This window comes from Typopeltis vanoorti, chromosome 22 (assembly GCF_054136105.1).
Source record: "Typopeltis vanoorti isolate ZY-2024b chromosome 22, IOZ_Tvanoo_1.0, whole genome shotgun sequence".
NCBI classification, from domain to species: domain Eukaryota; kingdom Metazoa; phylum Arthropoda; class Arachnida; order Uropygi; family Thelyphonidae; genus Typopeltis; species Typopeltis vanoorti.
In genome coordinates, this window is record NC_143570.1 from 14,193,440 (window position 1) to 14,208,343 (window position 14,904).

General features: G+C 35.3%; 1 protein-coding gene across 1 annotated transcript in view; it reads right to left on the reverse strand.

Annotated features, from left to right (window-relative positions):
- LOC150094173 (methanethiol oxidase) overlaps positions 1-14,904 on the reverse strand; it is a 200,585-nt gene that overhangs the window by 48,860 nt on the left and 136,821 nt on the right. Inside the window, exon 8 of the mRNA XM_090411743.1 lies at positions 10,970-11,091. Coding sequence (XP_090267869.1) covers positions 10,970-11,091 — 122 coding nt within the window. The remainder of the gene's footprint in view (positions 1-10,969; positions 11,092-14,904) is intronic.

Consider the following 14,904-nt stretch of genomic DNA (forward strand, 5'->3'; position numbering starts at 1 on the left):
AGGTTTCCCTAACTTCTGTGAATGTGTAAAAATAATCATATTAAAAATTCTGAATATTTTTACGTATTAATTATGCTTGTTAGTTTTTGTTTTCATACATGCAGTGTCTGCACTTGTGATGTGCTCGTTATGAAAATGTTATATTAGAAGTAACATGTAAAGAAGTAAAAATATTGAAGTACTTACTAAACTGATTATTTGTGTTACTTATAAGAAAGTTTGTTGTATTTTAAAATGTTGAATTTTGTGTTTGTGAAAGACTTTCTTTTAGCGCTGATGGATACAGCGAGTCAGCCATTTTATTGCAGTGCGTAGTTTCTGACTTTTGTGAAGTGCGCATGCTCCCGGAGAGAACTTGATGTGTGATTGACAGCTGACAAGGAAAGCGTTGCGTATCCAAGTTACAGTTGTAAACAGAGAGCGTTCGAAAGTTTTTTAGAACACTGGCCGGGATATATTCAAGTTAGAAGGAACTTGATTTTTTTTGTGCGGCAGTCAGAAGGAAATTTTATAATGTATTCCGAAAAGGGAATAGTGAAAATAATAGGTTTCAAGCAGGAATAAGTAAAGAATAAAAAGGAAATCTTGAAACTGCAAGTTTTTATAAATTGGCCGGTAAATATTCAAGTTAGAAGGAACTTGATATTTGTTTTTGTGTGTGGCAGTCGGAAGATATTTTATAGTGTATTCCGAAAAAGGAATAGTGGAATTATTAGGTTTCAAGGAGAAATAAGTAATGAATAAAAGGAAATCTTGAAACTGTAAGTTTTTATGGTGAAATAAGTTAAGACTGTCAATTTAGTATTGTGAATGAAAGGAGAACTTGTTGCTTACATTCTAAGGTGAATGTTTTTCTTAGAAAAAATATTGATAAGGAAGTTTTATAAGTATTAAGAATGCCTGAAAGTGAAAGTTTAGAAAATATATTGATTAAGAAAATTTTTAGGTATTAAAGGTGCCTGATCTGATGAGTATTACTACTAAAGGAAAACAGGATATAGTCAAGAAGACTTTATATGTGTTATATTGATTGATGAAAAGGATCCTGATAATGAAGTACAGAGCCTTGTAACTTCTGGAAAAGAGCCTTAACAGAAAGAGAAAAAGACTATGAACATTTTTTTTGTGATTGTGAAAGAAAAAGTGTTTAGTCTTAAGAGTAAGTTTATATATTTTAAATAAGGCCTTGGATCCATATAATCTGTAGTTATAGTTATGTATTATTGTTAGAAGTGTATATATATTATTTTAGTTTTATTAAATGTGTTTATTTTGTATTTGGTATTGAGTCAATGATTAGTTGGATTCTGAAAGAGTGAGTTAAAGTCATTGCACCAATTGGAGTGAACTCTTTGTGCAAATATAATAACATATAGAGACACTCGGAGTCAAAAAAAAAAAAATTGTTAGTAAAAGGAAATTTATATAATATTTCACCTCATAAGTATATACTATATAGAGAGAAATAGATAATATATAGAGGGAGAACAATATAAAAAAAACACCTAGAAATAACAAATGGATGGGAACTGGTGCTTTCAAACTGATCTGGCAACTAACTGCATATGAGTGAATACACACAATTTGCCACTGAAATTGAAAATCAAAACTAGCTTCCTTTCCTAGATACACCAGTTACACATCTTCCCTCAAACAGTGTATTCTTCACTGTCTACCACATGCCTACACATACCAGCCAATATATATATTCTAACGCTTATCACCAACTTTCCCAAAAACTTGGAATCATTGATCCTCAAAAATAGAGCTATAACAATTTGCTCTAATAAGCAAACTCTTAAACAAGAATTACAAATTATTAGAAATATGTTTATAAACAACGACTATAGCAAAAATCATCTTCGTTGCCCATGGGTCCAATGCCTGCTGGTGTCTGATGCTTTCTTCATCATTCTGTACTATTTCTTTCTCTCTGTCCAGTGTCAAGTGACTCAAATCCTGCAAAATCTTTCCACACCACTCTTTCACGTCATCTACCCACTCTTTCCTTGGCTGTCCTCTTCTATTTATACTGTCTATTGTAACAAGTATCAAGGTTTGATCTTTCTACTGTCATCCATTCTACAGATATGTCCAAAAAACTTGACTTTCCTTATGGGACAGTTCACTGATTCACTTTTCTATATCTTGTCCATTGCCTGTAAGTTGACTTTTACTTTTGTTATCAGAGACCTTATCTCTTTTTTACAGTCTAAATCATGTGTCACATTGCTGCCTTGGTATGTTAAGTTCGTAACCACTTCCAGCTGTTGTCTATTGACCTTTATTTGCTTTTTCATTCTCTTCTCTCCAAATATCATTGTTTTTGTTTTATCAATGTTCATTATCAACCCATATCTCTTTTCTTCTTCACTTTATTTCTTTCTTGTTGGGAAAAGGGGAAAACATTTGGAGGGTTATGGGTTGTTTCATAATGGAAATGGAGGAAAATTTGCATTCCCAGTAAGAAAGCAGACAATTTTACTTGGACTGTCTTCAAATCGGGTTCATAAAGAGTAAGAACAGCATGTATTTCTAGTGAAGGTTGAGAATGTCTCTACAATAGCATCAAAACCAAAATGTAAATAATGCACGCCCTGAGGGTTGTGGATACACTAAAGCATTCTTCCACATTTCAAGATTATCCTTCTTGTTGTCAAATAAAAAAGAAACCTCAGAACTGATTGGTCAGTTTTTCTAACCTGGCTTAGTTGGAAAAATTAACTTCATATTGTTTCTTAAAACCTTGAATAACTTCAGCACTGTTCCTTCTAGTTCCTCTTCATCTTCTTCAATAATGACTGTCATCTGAAAATCGTAAATTGTTTATGTTTGCACTTTGTATTGAAATTCCTCTTATATTATCCTTTATGGCATCCATTGTTCTTTCCAAAAGCACAATAAAGACGCTTAGGGATACTGGATCTCCTTGTCTCGTACCTCTTGTTGTCCGAAATCATTTTCTTATTTCTCCACAGTTTCTCACAGTAGCCTCTGCACTGTGATCAATTTTCTGCAAAAGATAACATATCAGGTTTCTGTTCACTCCGTAAAATTCGATTATAGCCTATGCCACTTTCTGAAAGTCAACAAAACAGGTATAAGTATTTTTATTTTTATATAGAGCTTTCTCCACAATTAATCTTAAAATTAATATGCACAGTTCTTCTAAATCCTGCTTGCTAATCTTCCAGATTTTCTTCCATTAGTTTCTTTTTTCTTTCCATTAATATCATCATAAGTACTTTGCTCACATAACTCGTTACAGCTACTGTTCTGTAATTTTTGCAGCCCATGTTGCTTCCTTTTTTGCAAATGAGTATTAGGATTGATCTTGTCTATTCATTTCTTATTTTAACTTCGTCCCATGCCATGCTACACAACTGGTACAGTTCATCTATGATCACCTTGTCACCATGTTTCAACATCTCTCCAGTGATCTCATCATTCCCAGGGCATTTATGGTTTTTCAGAGTGTTTTACTGCCTTTACAACCTCATCCCTCAGTATATCTGTTTCTCCCTCTATTCTTGGTGGTGATATTTCTCAAAATTCATCAATTGACTTCTTTCAGCCTTCAACATCTCCCTGTGTCTTATATAAGCAGTCTCTGAGCAGTATCTTGTCCATCTCTCTCTCTCTTATTTCTTCTATGTTCAAGATTTCACCATTTTCATTTTTATGATTCTCTGCTTTGAACTCCATTTCTTGTTAATGTTTCTGATCATCTTATATATGCTCTTGTACTGTAATCACATATTATTTATTGATAGCCTCAAACTGTTCCTCTAGTCATTTTGATTTGTCTCTCCTAACTGCCTTCTTCACTTCATTGCATTTCACTCTATGCTGTTCTTCAATTTCTACAGCGATCTCTCTCTCTCCTAATTTTTTATTCTCTTTGTCTTGAATTATCTTTAATGTCTCCCATTGGATCCACTTTTTCTTTATCTCTGGTACTGTTTGGTCCACTGCTCTCTTGATTGTAGACACCACTTTCCTGTTTCTACCCTCCAGTTCTTCCTCGAGCACATTCCCCAAGATTTCCTTGCTCAGTGTCCTCATATTTTGACCTCATAGCACAGTTTTGGAGTCAGTGTCCTCTGACTCTAAAACTGTACTTTCACTTGTTGCTTGAGTTCCAACTTGATATTGGCAATCATTAAGTTATGATCTGATTTCACACCTGTTCCTTGAAACGTTCAACACTACTGAACTGATGTGGCCCATCCCTTGTTTATAAGTATCATTATTATTATTATTATTACGGGCAACTCCAGGGAGTCATTAGACTCATCGAGGGAGGCCCCAAATCATATTCATCACAACTATTTGACATTCATACAGTATCTATCATACCTTGCCTTAAACTCATTCACTGTCACAGCATCCACCACAGACTCAGGGAGCGCATTCCACTCATTCACTACTCTAAAAGTAAAGAACCCAGCTCTAACACCTTTACTAACCACACTTTTGCCCAGTTTCCATGGATGTCCCCTAGTCCTCCCACAACCAGCCCTGTTCTCAAAAATATCTTCTGAATTAATTTTATAGAAACCCTTCAGTAATTTGAATGTCTCAATCATATCTCCCCTTCTCCGCCTATCAACCAATTTTTGCAACCCACAAATCCTCAACCTGTTCTCATACGGTTCATTCCACAGACCTGCTATCATCTTGGTCACTCGCCTCTGGATCCTCTCCACCTCCTCCTCCCCATTAAGAAGAAACCTAGGTGACCAAATCTGAGCACAGTAGTCTAGATGGGGTCTTATCAAGGCTCGATACAGAGGAACAATAACCTGCTTGTCTCTGCTTGTCAACGTATTCTTCAGCAACCAAGTGATTTGATGAGCTGTTTTGGTCACTTTTGCAATGTGTCCCCTAAATTTCAATTCCTTATCTACCAACACTCCTAAATCTCGTGCCTCATCAATTTCCTGGAGCACGGTTCCACCAATGCAGTAAACTGCCGCCAATCTTTTCACCCCAAAATGCATAACCTTACATTTTGCCACATTAAACTGACATCCATTCTCCTTAGCCCAGACCTCCAATCTATCCAAATCATCCTGCAAAATTCTGACGTCATCTGCATTCCCTATTGCCCTACCCAACTTCGCATCATCCGCAAACAAATGAACTGTTCCTCTCAGATCATTTCCTATATCATTTATGAACAAATTAAACAGCAGTGGTCCAAGAACAGATCCTTGTGGCACACCACTAGTCACAGGCCGTCTTGTGGACTCTACTCCCGAGTAAACCACTCTCTGATATCTCTCCGTCAACCACCCTCCTATCCATCTCACCAACCCTATGTCCATTCCCATATGCTGCAATTTACTGATTAGAATTCCATGTGGAATCCTGTCAAAGGCCTTGGCAAGGTCCAGTAGAATCACCGTAAACCCATTACCCTTATCCAGTTCAGCCGTCACTGTGTTATAATACGTGAGCAAGTTACTGAGGCATGATCTACCCTTCACAAAACCATGCTGTCCCCGATACAGTATCCCATTTTCTTCTATCCAATCCTGTATTTTCCTCTTGACTATTTTCTCTAAGACCTTGACAATGATTCCTGATATGCTAATCGGTCGGTAATTTACAACAGCAGTCTTGGAACCACCTTTATGCAGTGGAACTATTTTCCCCTCTTTCCACCCGCTCGGGACTAACCCAGACCCGAGACTCAAATTAAACAAAATGGTCAAGGGTACTGACAATTCTTTAGCTGCTTCTCGTACAACACGAGCTGGTATACCATCCAATCCCACAGATGTATTGACATTGAGGTTATGCAATAGACTACTCACCTCCACTTCATTAACCACAATTCCCGTATAATCTACTGGTTTATTCGTTTCTGCAATGTCACCACCTGGATGATATACTTTTGCAAAGTGCTTACTCAGTAACTCAACTATCTCAACTGATTCAGTTACCTCCCTACCATCGGCATTCTTTAAAATCAATCTGCCATGTACATTTTTCCTTTTACTTGCTACATATCTAAAAAACTGTTTAGGATTCTCTTTAGCCTGCATGGCCAATGTTCTTTCGTAATCCTTTTTTGCTTTTCTTACCACACTCGTCACCCTTCTGGCCTGCGCTTTATACCGTTCATGTGCCTGCCGGTCACCCTTCTCCTTAAATTCCCTCCATAGTTGTTTCTTTTTTTGCAACTCAAGCTTAATGGTGTTATTCATCCATTTAACCCCTACTTGATTTATTATTCGGACTCTAGGTATACAGTCAGCCATTGCTTCATGCAAGCACTTCTTAACTACCTCCCATGCACTATCAACTTCTAGTCCTTGCAGTTGTACATGCCATGGCACTGAACCAATCAAACTCCTAAGCTTGTCATACTTTCCAGCCCGATAATTCCACATGTACCCTGTCTTAATTGAAAATTCTGCACCTTTAGCCACCTCCCAAGTTAAGACTCTATGATCACTCTCACCGATTGGTGGCAATGTGGTCATATTTGTTACAGCCAAATCCTCAGATGTAATTACTAGGTCAAGCACTCTCTGACCCCTAGTATTTTCCATTACATGCTGTCGCAGATAGTTATCCCTTAATAACCGCATAAAATCCAGTTCCTTCCTCCCGTGTGTCCTCTCCTCACTCCAATCAATGCGACCATAGTTGAAATCTCCCATAATAATCACCCTCCTTCCACCCATTTCTTCTATTTGCTTGTGCATACTGTCACCACCATCTTTTCCATCACCTGGTCTATAGCAGCACCCAATTGTATATTTAGTTCTGCTAGCCACAATCTCACACCAAATGGCCTCAAATGTGCTCTTTTCTCTATCCTGCAATTCAACTTCTATTCTCCTTGGCTGGAGCTCATCAGCTATCATCAACAATACTCCTCCCCCCATTTTATTCTCTCTGTCATTCCTGAACACACTATACCCATCACATTCAATCCCACTAGTTATATCATCTACAGTCAGCCATGTTTCACTAATATCAATAACCTGTGGTCTGGAAGTGCCAACCATGGCCAAAAACTCTTCCTTCTTGTTCCTAATACTCCTAGTATTAGTGTACATGAATTTAAGACCCCCATTAGCCCCAACCCTACCTTGATGCCTTATATTAACTATCCCACTCAGATTTGTTGTCCTTATTTGCTCTGGCATATTATATTCATTCTTACATTCAACTGCCTCCATAAGGACTGTATCTCTACTCCCCCCCCCTAACAAATCTAGTTTCCCTGAATTTGCACATCCACTACATTCAGCAACACTTTCTCAAGTCTTCTTACACCATAACCATTCAAATGCAAGCCATCCATCTTATATAGATCCTTTCGCCCATCAAACTCACTCCACACATCCACAAATTCCACACCACTCGTCATACATAACCCACGCATAAAGTCATTTGCAATTATAGCCCTCCTTTTAAACATTTCACTGTCATACCGTGGCAAAAGACTAATCATTCTAACTCTCTCACTCTTTTCTTTTGCTACCTCAAACAATTCATTCAGGTCTTCTATCATTTCCATTTTATCTCCTTTCAAATCATTCGTACCTGCCACAACAATCATTTCTTTCACCCTTTCCTTTTGCTCTCTAATAGACGCAGTTACGTCCTTTATGGTCGCACCAGGTTGGTACGATTTTGTCAAATCCTCTACTAACACACCTCGTACTAACGAGTCTCCATACAGCACTCTATCCTTCATTTTGTTCATGTTCACATTCATACGTCTATTTTTCCTGTCATACCTTTTATTATTGGTTGGTTCATTCAGTCTATTTTTGTTCATGCACTCTAGCTGCTGTTTTGCTCTTTCTATCGCACTATTCAACAACGCGATCTCACTCAATGCATCTATCTCATCTTTTTTGTTCTCTGAGAAACCATTTATACTATCATTCACACTTTCTACATTCACACTCTCACAATTTTCATGTACAACCTTGCCGTTACTTGTCATATCCCTATTTCCTTCATTCTGAAGGTTGACGAAAATATCACACTCACGATCCGAAATACACTTCAATTCCGCATTCTCCCTACATTTTCTACACACATTCAATCCTTTATTATCATCTAACCACACGCCGACCGCACTCCGCAAAGCGTACATTTCACAGCTAGTACACTGACTCATTTCTTTTATGCTACCGTTCTTTGATAACGATGGCGAACCTTCGTTACTGGCCGCCATTTTCCTTCGCACAGGTGCCATAATTATCTGTAACGTGTTTTGTCAAATTATACGTTATAACACACCAAAAATAGACGCACTAAAATACGCAAGGCAAACAAAACAAAATTACACAATATTAAGTAATTTGTATCGATAACTGAAAATGATACTTATCTTATCTGGAGCTTGCACGAACACTACACATTACGAATTCATCTAGCGGCGACTTCCCGACATAGATTATATTATAAAACACTTTAGTACACTAACCACGCTAATAAAGCTACAATAATATACCAAAATTAAACACTTAAGTCCATTAACTTGAATCCAAAACACCAATAAATCAACAAAAAACACAAATCTCTCAGGAGCTCTCCGATAGCACGTCCGTTCACCAGCTAGCCTCGACACCGATCCGATCCGATCATGTATAGCACATTCTTAGTTCTTCCAACTGGTGACTGCCATGTCCACTTCCTACAGTCTTTTTGCTGGAATTGTGTGTTGCAAATTACCATGTCATGCGTCAAGGCAAATTCAAGCATTCTTTCTCCTCTTTCATTGCTTTTTCCATATCCATATTTGCCCATTATTCTTTCCAATCTATGCATTCCAGTTTCCTCCAATAATTAGTATATTTTGCTTTGGTACCAATTTCAAGGTTATTTCCAAGATACTATAGAACTTTCAGTACTTTCTGAAGTGGATGAATAGACCTGAATCGCTGTGATGTTAAGTGGTCTTGTTGCAAATCTTGCCATTGTTATTCTTTCATCTACTGATTTGTATCCTAATAATGCTTTCTCTTCCTCTTTTACTGAGCAGAAATCCAACGCCTGCCTATGTTTTATACTACTACTGCCCAGACCAAATGATTCTTCCACCTCTCATTTCCCCATCTGTCCAGCACATCTCACTAATCCAACATCGGTAATTGGTTTTGCTCCATCTCTTTGTAAAGGAAGTCTAGCTTTCCAGGAGCCCATAAAGTATGGATATTCCATGTTCCTACTGATATCCTGTTTGTTGCTAGTTTTAATTTTATTGTACTTCTTTCAATAACTAACTTGTCAATCCAATCCTGATCACTCAGTTGGATACGTGGATCCTGTTTATCCAGACGACATCCGAGTCAGCATGTTATAATTTTCCTTTGCACTTCAACACTGCACCAAATTTTAATCGTGTTTTGTTTTCACAGTAAGTACATCGACATTAATCTGACCAACCTTAATGGTTCTTTCAGCCACTCCTAACATGGGGAACTGACACTGTTTGCAGCTGCCCACTATGGATCAGATACTGTTGTTGCCTGTTGGTCCATGGGAGGTATTTCATTTCCCTCCTGCCGCTCATATCTGAGAGGCATTCCCCAATATGCCACTCTGGGATGAGTCCTCTAGGAATTTCAGGTATTAGAACAAAAAACTATCAATTTCATATTCTTCATAAAATACACTAAAAATGCAAATAATATAGATTACATTAAAGGGTTCCTTAACTACGTCCTTAGGAAATTTGTAACTTTTGCCAAAAACATATTGCAATTTAATTTGTACAAAATTTATAACACATTTTTTGTAATATAATTTACTAGTATGCTGGCAATAAATTTATGTCCACATTTGGCTGTAATCATAATTTTTTTTTTTTTTAATAGAGATAAAAATATAGGTTCATCCTTAGCTTTTACACCAGTGTATTTTCCATGCACCTCCCTATTTTCATGCCAAATTTCGTTCAGAAATTATACAATTTATTTTAGGATTCCTGCAGACTTGTACTGGATTTATTCTAAGAATATATCATTATCTGCATAAACTCGATTAACATCTTCAAGCTTGATATCAGAAATAATGCCACTTTTCTTCATAATATGATCCATATAGATGATGTGGAGATTCTCCCAGTTATCCAATGCCAATCCTTACAATTCTCCCTATCCATCCAAACACACACACACACACACACACACACAACCTTTCAAAATCTGTAAAACCTTCTTTGTGTCTATGCTTTAAGATCTTATGTTTCTATCATATCTTATCTTCTGTTACTCAAACTTAAAAGACTACATTCCTTCAATCTGCTCTTACATGCACAACTTCAAAGACGTCATCTTGGTTGGCTATTGCCTATTTTGCTGAGAGAGAAACTGTTCTCTCCCAGCAAAAGCCATGCCACTTCTGTATAAGACCAGCTAACTCAACCTTCAGTTGAAAAGTCTTGATAAAGATTCTTCATATCCTAGATGGGATTTGAAATCCAGGTCTTTCCAACCAAATGGCCTTGTTGAAACCAAATGAGCATAGAAACTCTGAAAAGTGCTGCATGAAGCAAAATACTGCTTGCATATTAAAATGAAAGTATTACAATACTGCTTGCAAATCTGAACAAAAGACTGATAAAAATGAACTGACTTGACAGAGCAATCTTAATACCAATGAAAAGGAAATATCAGACTGCTCTGGATTCCATTCTAACATGCATGGAATCCATGGTAGCAGGCCTCTATTTGCCTTTATACACACATTCCTTGGAAATGTTGGGAGTATATTTGCATATCAACTGTAAATGTGTTTGGTGCATTATAGACACTGCATTGCGACTACCGATAATGCAACCTGATAGCTCAGTGTTTCAATTTTTTTGTCCATTACCTGTGGTATGTGTATATATATATATATATATATATCTTGTTTGAATTCATGAAGAGTTATGTATTAAAATACAATAACATACAAATTTCACTTCAGTCCACATAAAAAAACTCACCTGGCCTACAAGTTTTGGATTTTTCACATCTGTAATATCAAATTGACGAATATCTCCATGTAACCAATTACTAATATACAGATAGCGATCATCCAGTGATATTAAGATATCTGTTATCAGTCCTAAAATTAAATTATTATAACATTTTTGTTTATTTTATAGTTTTAAGAGCAATGCATAAATTATATTAATGACAATAAGTCAAAACCATACTCAAAATAAAGAAGGAACAATTCTGGTACACTTAATCCTGTTTAACTCAAACTCTGATAATTCAGTGTACCAATTAATCCAAAGAAGAACCCATTTACCTGCCAAATAAATATAGTTTGTGTACTTAACTGTTTGTGCATTTTAAAACCACAAAAAGAAAAAAGTTTTAAAACACTAAACTTTTTAATACAAAATGCATTTTTGATTGACTATCTGGGTTTGATTAATTCAAAGTTTACAAGATCTTAACCCTCAGAAAAAGAAGAAAACAAAAATTCCTGATTTTTTATAATTATTAATACATTAGTGTGAACATACAGCCACAAGCTTTCAACCAAATATCTAGCACTGTTACTTGTGACAAATCTAAATGATGACAGCATATTCACTAAGTTGCAATAAAATACTGTCATAGACATATACGTTATTTAGAGGATAAGCAATGTTTTTGATGCTTTTCAATTCATTTATTTTAATTTCCAATCTGAACCAAAATTGCACTTCCATTAAGTATATAATACCAATTAAATCAATCAACTGAAAATCATATACTGAAAATTAATTTCCTGCCCCACTTGACCTTATTAGGCATGAGTTTTTGCCTTGCAAACAATTGTATACAGTGACCTTTTCCAGGTACTGTATGTCTACCTCACATGCACACCTGGTCCAACATGTTTGAGCATTTTAAGTATATCTTGTTTTAAGAATATAAAAGATGTCAAAACTAAGTGGCTCACTGGTCATGCTTGGCTATGTTTATTTGTTTGTTTTGGATTTGTTAATGAAACATCTAAGCTAAGCGGTATTATGTCTATAAATTGCATGTATTCTTCATGCCAATATACTTATTTTGTGAGATGAAAAAATTGACCAACTCCATATTGAGACTGGCTAATATGCCTTCAGTTAAAAAACTCTTAAAGAACCTTCATAGGTGTTTTTTAGGTTTTAGATGGGATCCTATTCTGGTTTTTCCAAGCAGAGCTGGGCAATGAATTTTAATACATTAGAGTGCTGATTATCCAGCATAAACGAGACTGATTAGATGATCAGATAAAAGATCAGAAGTGCAAATTAAGTAGAAGTCTAAATATAAGTTTAAAATCTTGTTTAGTAAACATTAATTACTATACAACTATAGAAATACATGCAACCATAGAAACTCATGCAAACGCATGAGTATACAATATGGTCAATGCAAAATTTTTTTTTAAAAAAATAGTGATTAGAATTTGTTTGTTTCTTGTTTTATAAAGCTAAAAGAATCACATAAAAAAACTGGAGAAAAATGGACCTCCATTCATGTAACTGCAAGATTTCCAATTGTTGGATCTCAAAATTAGGGATTTCTAAAAGCAGAATTTAAAAAAAAAAAAAAAAAGTCTCAGTAAAATAGATCTAGAAGCTTGGAAATTGTTCAGCGATATTTTTGAATGGGTTTTAGACTACTCTAAAGCTGAAAATTACAAAGAAATAGTATTCCTTATAATTTTCAGCTTTGTTTAACTCAGAGTAAATCAACAAGGGATAAAGTTTTATTGAAGATCATTACCTTCATTTTCTCCAACTTCTTTCAGAAAGAATTTAGTGCAGTGAGTAACAATTAGGCTTCCACTAGGATATCAAAAAAGAGCAACAATAGACAAAATGGAATGCTAGCATGATGGGAAAATACTATCGTTGGCCTCCTCAAAGGGAGACACGATAAAACAAAGTACTTATAAGCACTTAAATACATTTGTATTTTTACATTTTTTTATTTTCTTCTGGATTGTTAGTACTGTATAGTAAAATATGCAAGTACTTGAAATTGGGCTGTTTATATTCATTTCAACAATACTACCTGTTGAATCACACTGCTAAGCAAAGGCCTCTTCTAATTTTCTTCACTCTTCCCTTTCAGTGGATGTTGTAAAAATAATCATAATTAAAATTCTGAATATTTTTACGTATTGTTTATGTTTATTAGTTTTGTTTTCATAACACGCATTGTCGGCACTTGCGATGTCCCCCATTATGGAAATTGTTTTGTTAAAAGTGATATGTAAAGCAGTTAAAAATTTATGTACTTACTGGATTTGAATAGTTGTGTTACTTTAAACAAATTTATTGTGGTTTGAAATATTAAGTTTTGTGTTTTATGAAGACATTCTCTTGTCGCTAATGAAAACAACCGTGTCAGCCATTATACACCTAGTTTCTTGCTTACCATTTTCAAGGAGTGCACATGCTCGCCGAAAAGTTGGATGTGTGATTGACAGCTGACAAGGAAAGCATTTGGTATCTGAGTAACGGCTGAAAACAAGATAGCGTTCGGAAGGAATTTAGAACACAAGCCGGCAGATATTTAGGTTCGGAGGAACTTAAGTTTTTTATGTGACAATCGGAGGAAAATTAATAGTATATTCCGAAAAAGGAATCGTGGAACTATTAAGTTTTAATGTGGAATAAGTATGTGGATAAATAAAAGAAATATTGCTATATGCGTTTTAAACAGAATATTGGAGGAAACACTAATTGAAAGATTTATAGTAGATTCCGAAAGAGGAAATCGTAGAAACTGTAAGTTTTTTTTAATTGGAAGAGTTAAGACTGTCAATAAGCATTTAGTGAATAAAAGAAGAATTTGCTATTTATGTTCAAAAGGAATGTTCGAGAAAATAAAAGAAAATATTGCTATATGCGTTTTAAACGGAATATTGGAGGAAACACTAATTGAAAGATTTATAGTATATTCCGAAAAAGGAAATCGTAGAACTGTAAGTTTTTTTAATTGGAAGAGTTAAGACTGTCAATAAGCATTTAGTGAATAAAAGAAGAATTTCCTATTTACATTCAAAAGGAATGTTCGAGAAAACTCTGATTAGGAAGTTTCATCTGCATTAAGGACGCCGGATCTGATTATTATTTCTACTGAAGAAAAGAGACAGAATTAAGTTTGATAGAATTAATGTGTGCTACATAAGTGATGAGAAAGGATCCTGTAAAAATGAAGAATAAAGTCATATGTCTTCAGAGAAGGGCCTTCACAGAGAGAGAGAAACTGACTATGAACATATTTTCATTTGTGAAAACAAAGTGTTTATCTAGTCTTAAGTGTAAGTTTATTTTAAAAAGGCCTTGGATCCAATTAATTTGTAGTTAGTTATGTAATATTGTTTGAAGTGTATATACATTGTTTTTGTTATATTAAATGTGTTTATTTTGTATTTGGTCTTGAGTCAGTGATTATTTGGATTCTGAAAGAAAGAGTTAAGATCATTGCACCAATTGGAGTGAACCCTTGTGCATATAATAATATATAGGTACACTCGGAAATAAAAAAAATAATTGTTAGAAACAGAGATCATCTCTATGGTAGGATTAATATTAAGATAATATCTATGAATACTCTATCTATATAAAAATCCACCAATTATTAACAATGTACACTTGTCACCCTCTGTTTTCTTATGAGTCTCTCTCTCTCTCTCTCTTTGGGAATCCAAAGAGAGAGAGAGACTCATAAGGTAAGTAAGGGCTATCCATCTGTCCTCTTTCATCCAGGCTATAGGGCCAGCCCAGCTCCACTTTAATTCTTTAGCTTTTGTGCATAACATCAACAATTTTTGTGCTCTGTCTTCAATTTTTTTACCTACTCTGCTCTTAATTCCTAGTTTAGGACAAAATTTGACACTGTGTGTCAATGTAGACAATATAATGAAATCCAACAGCTTCCT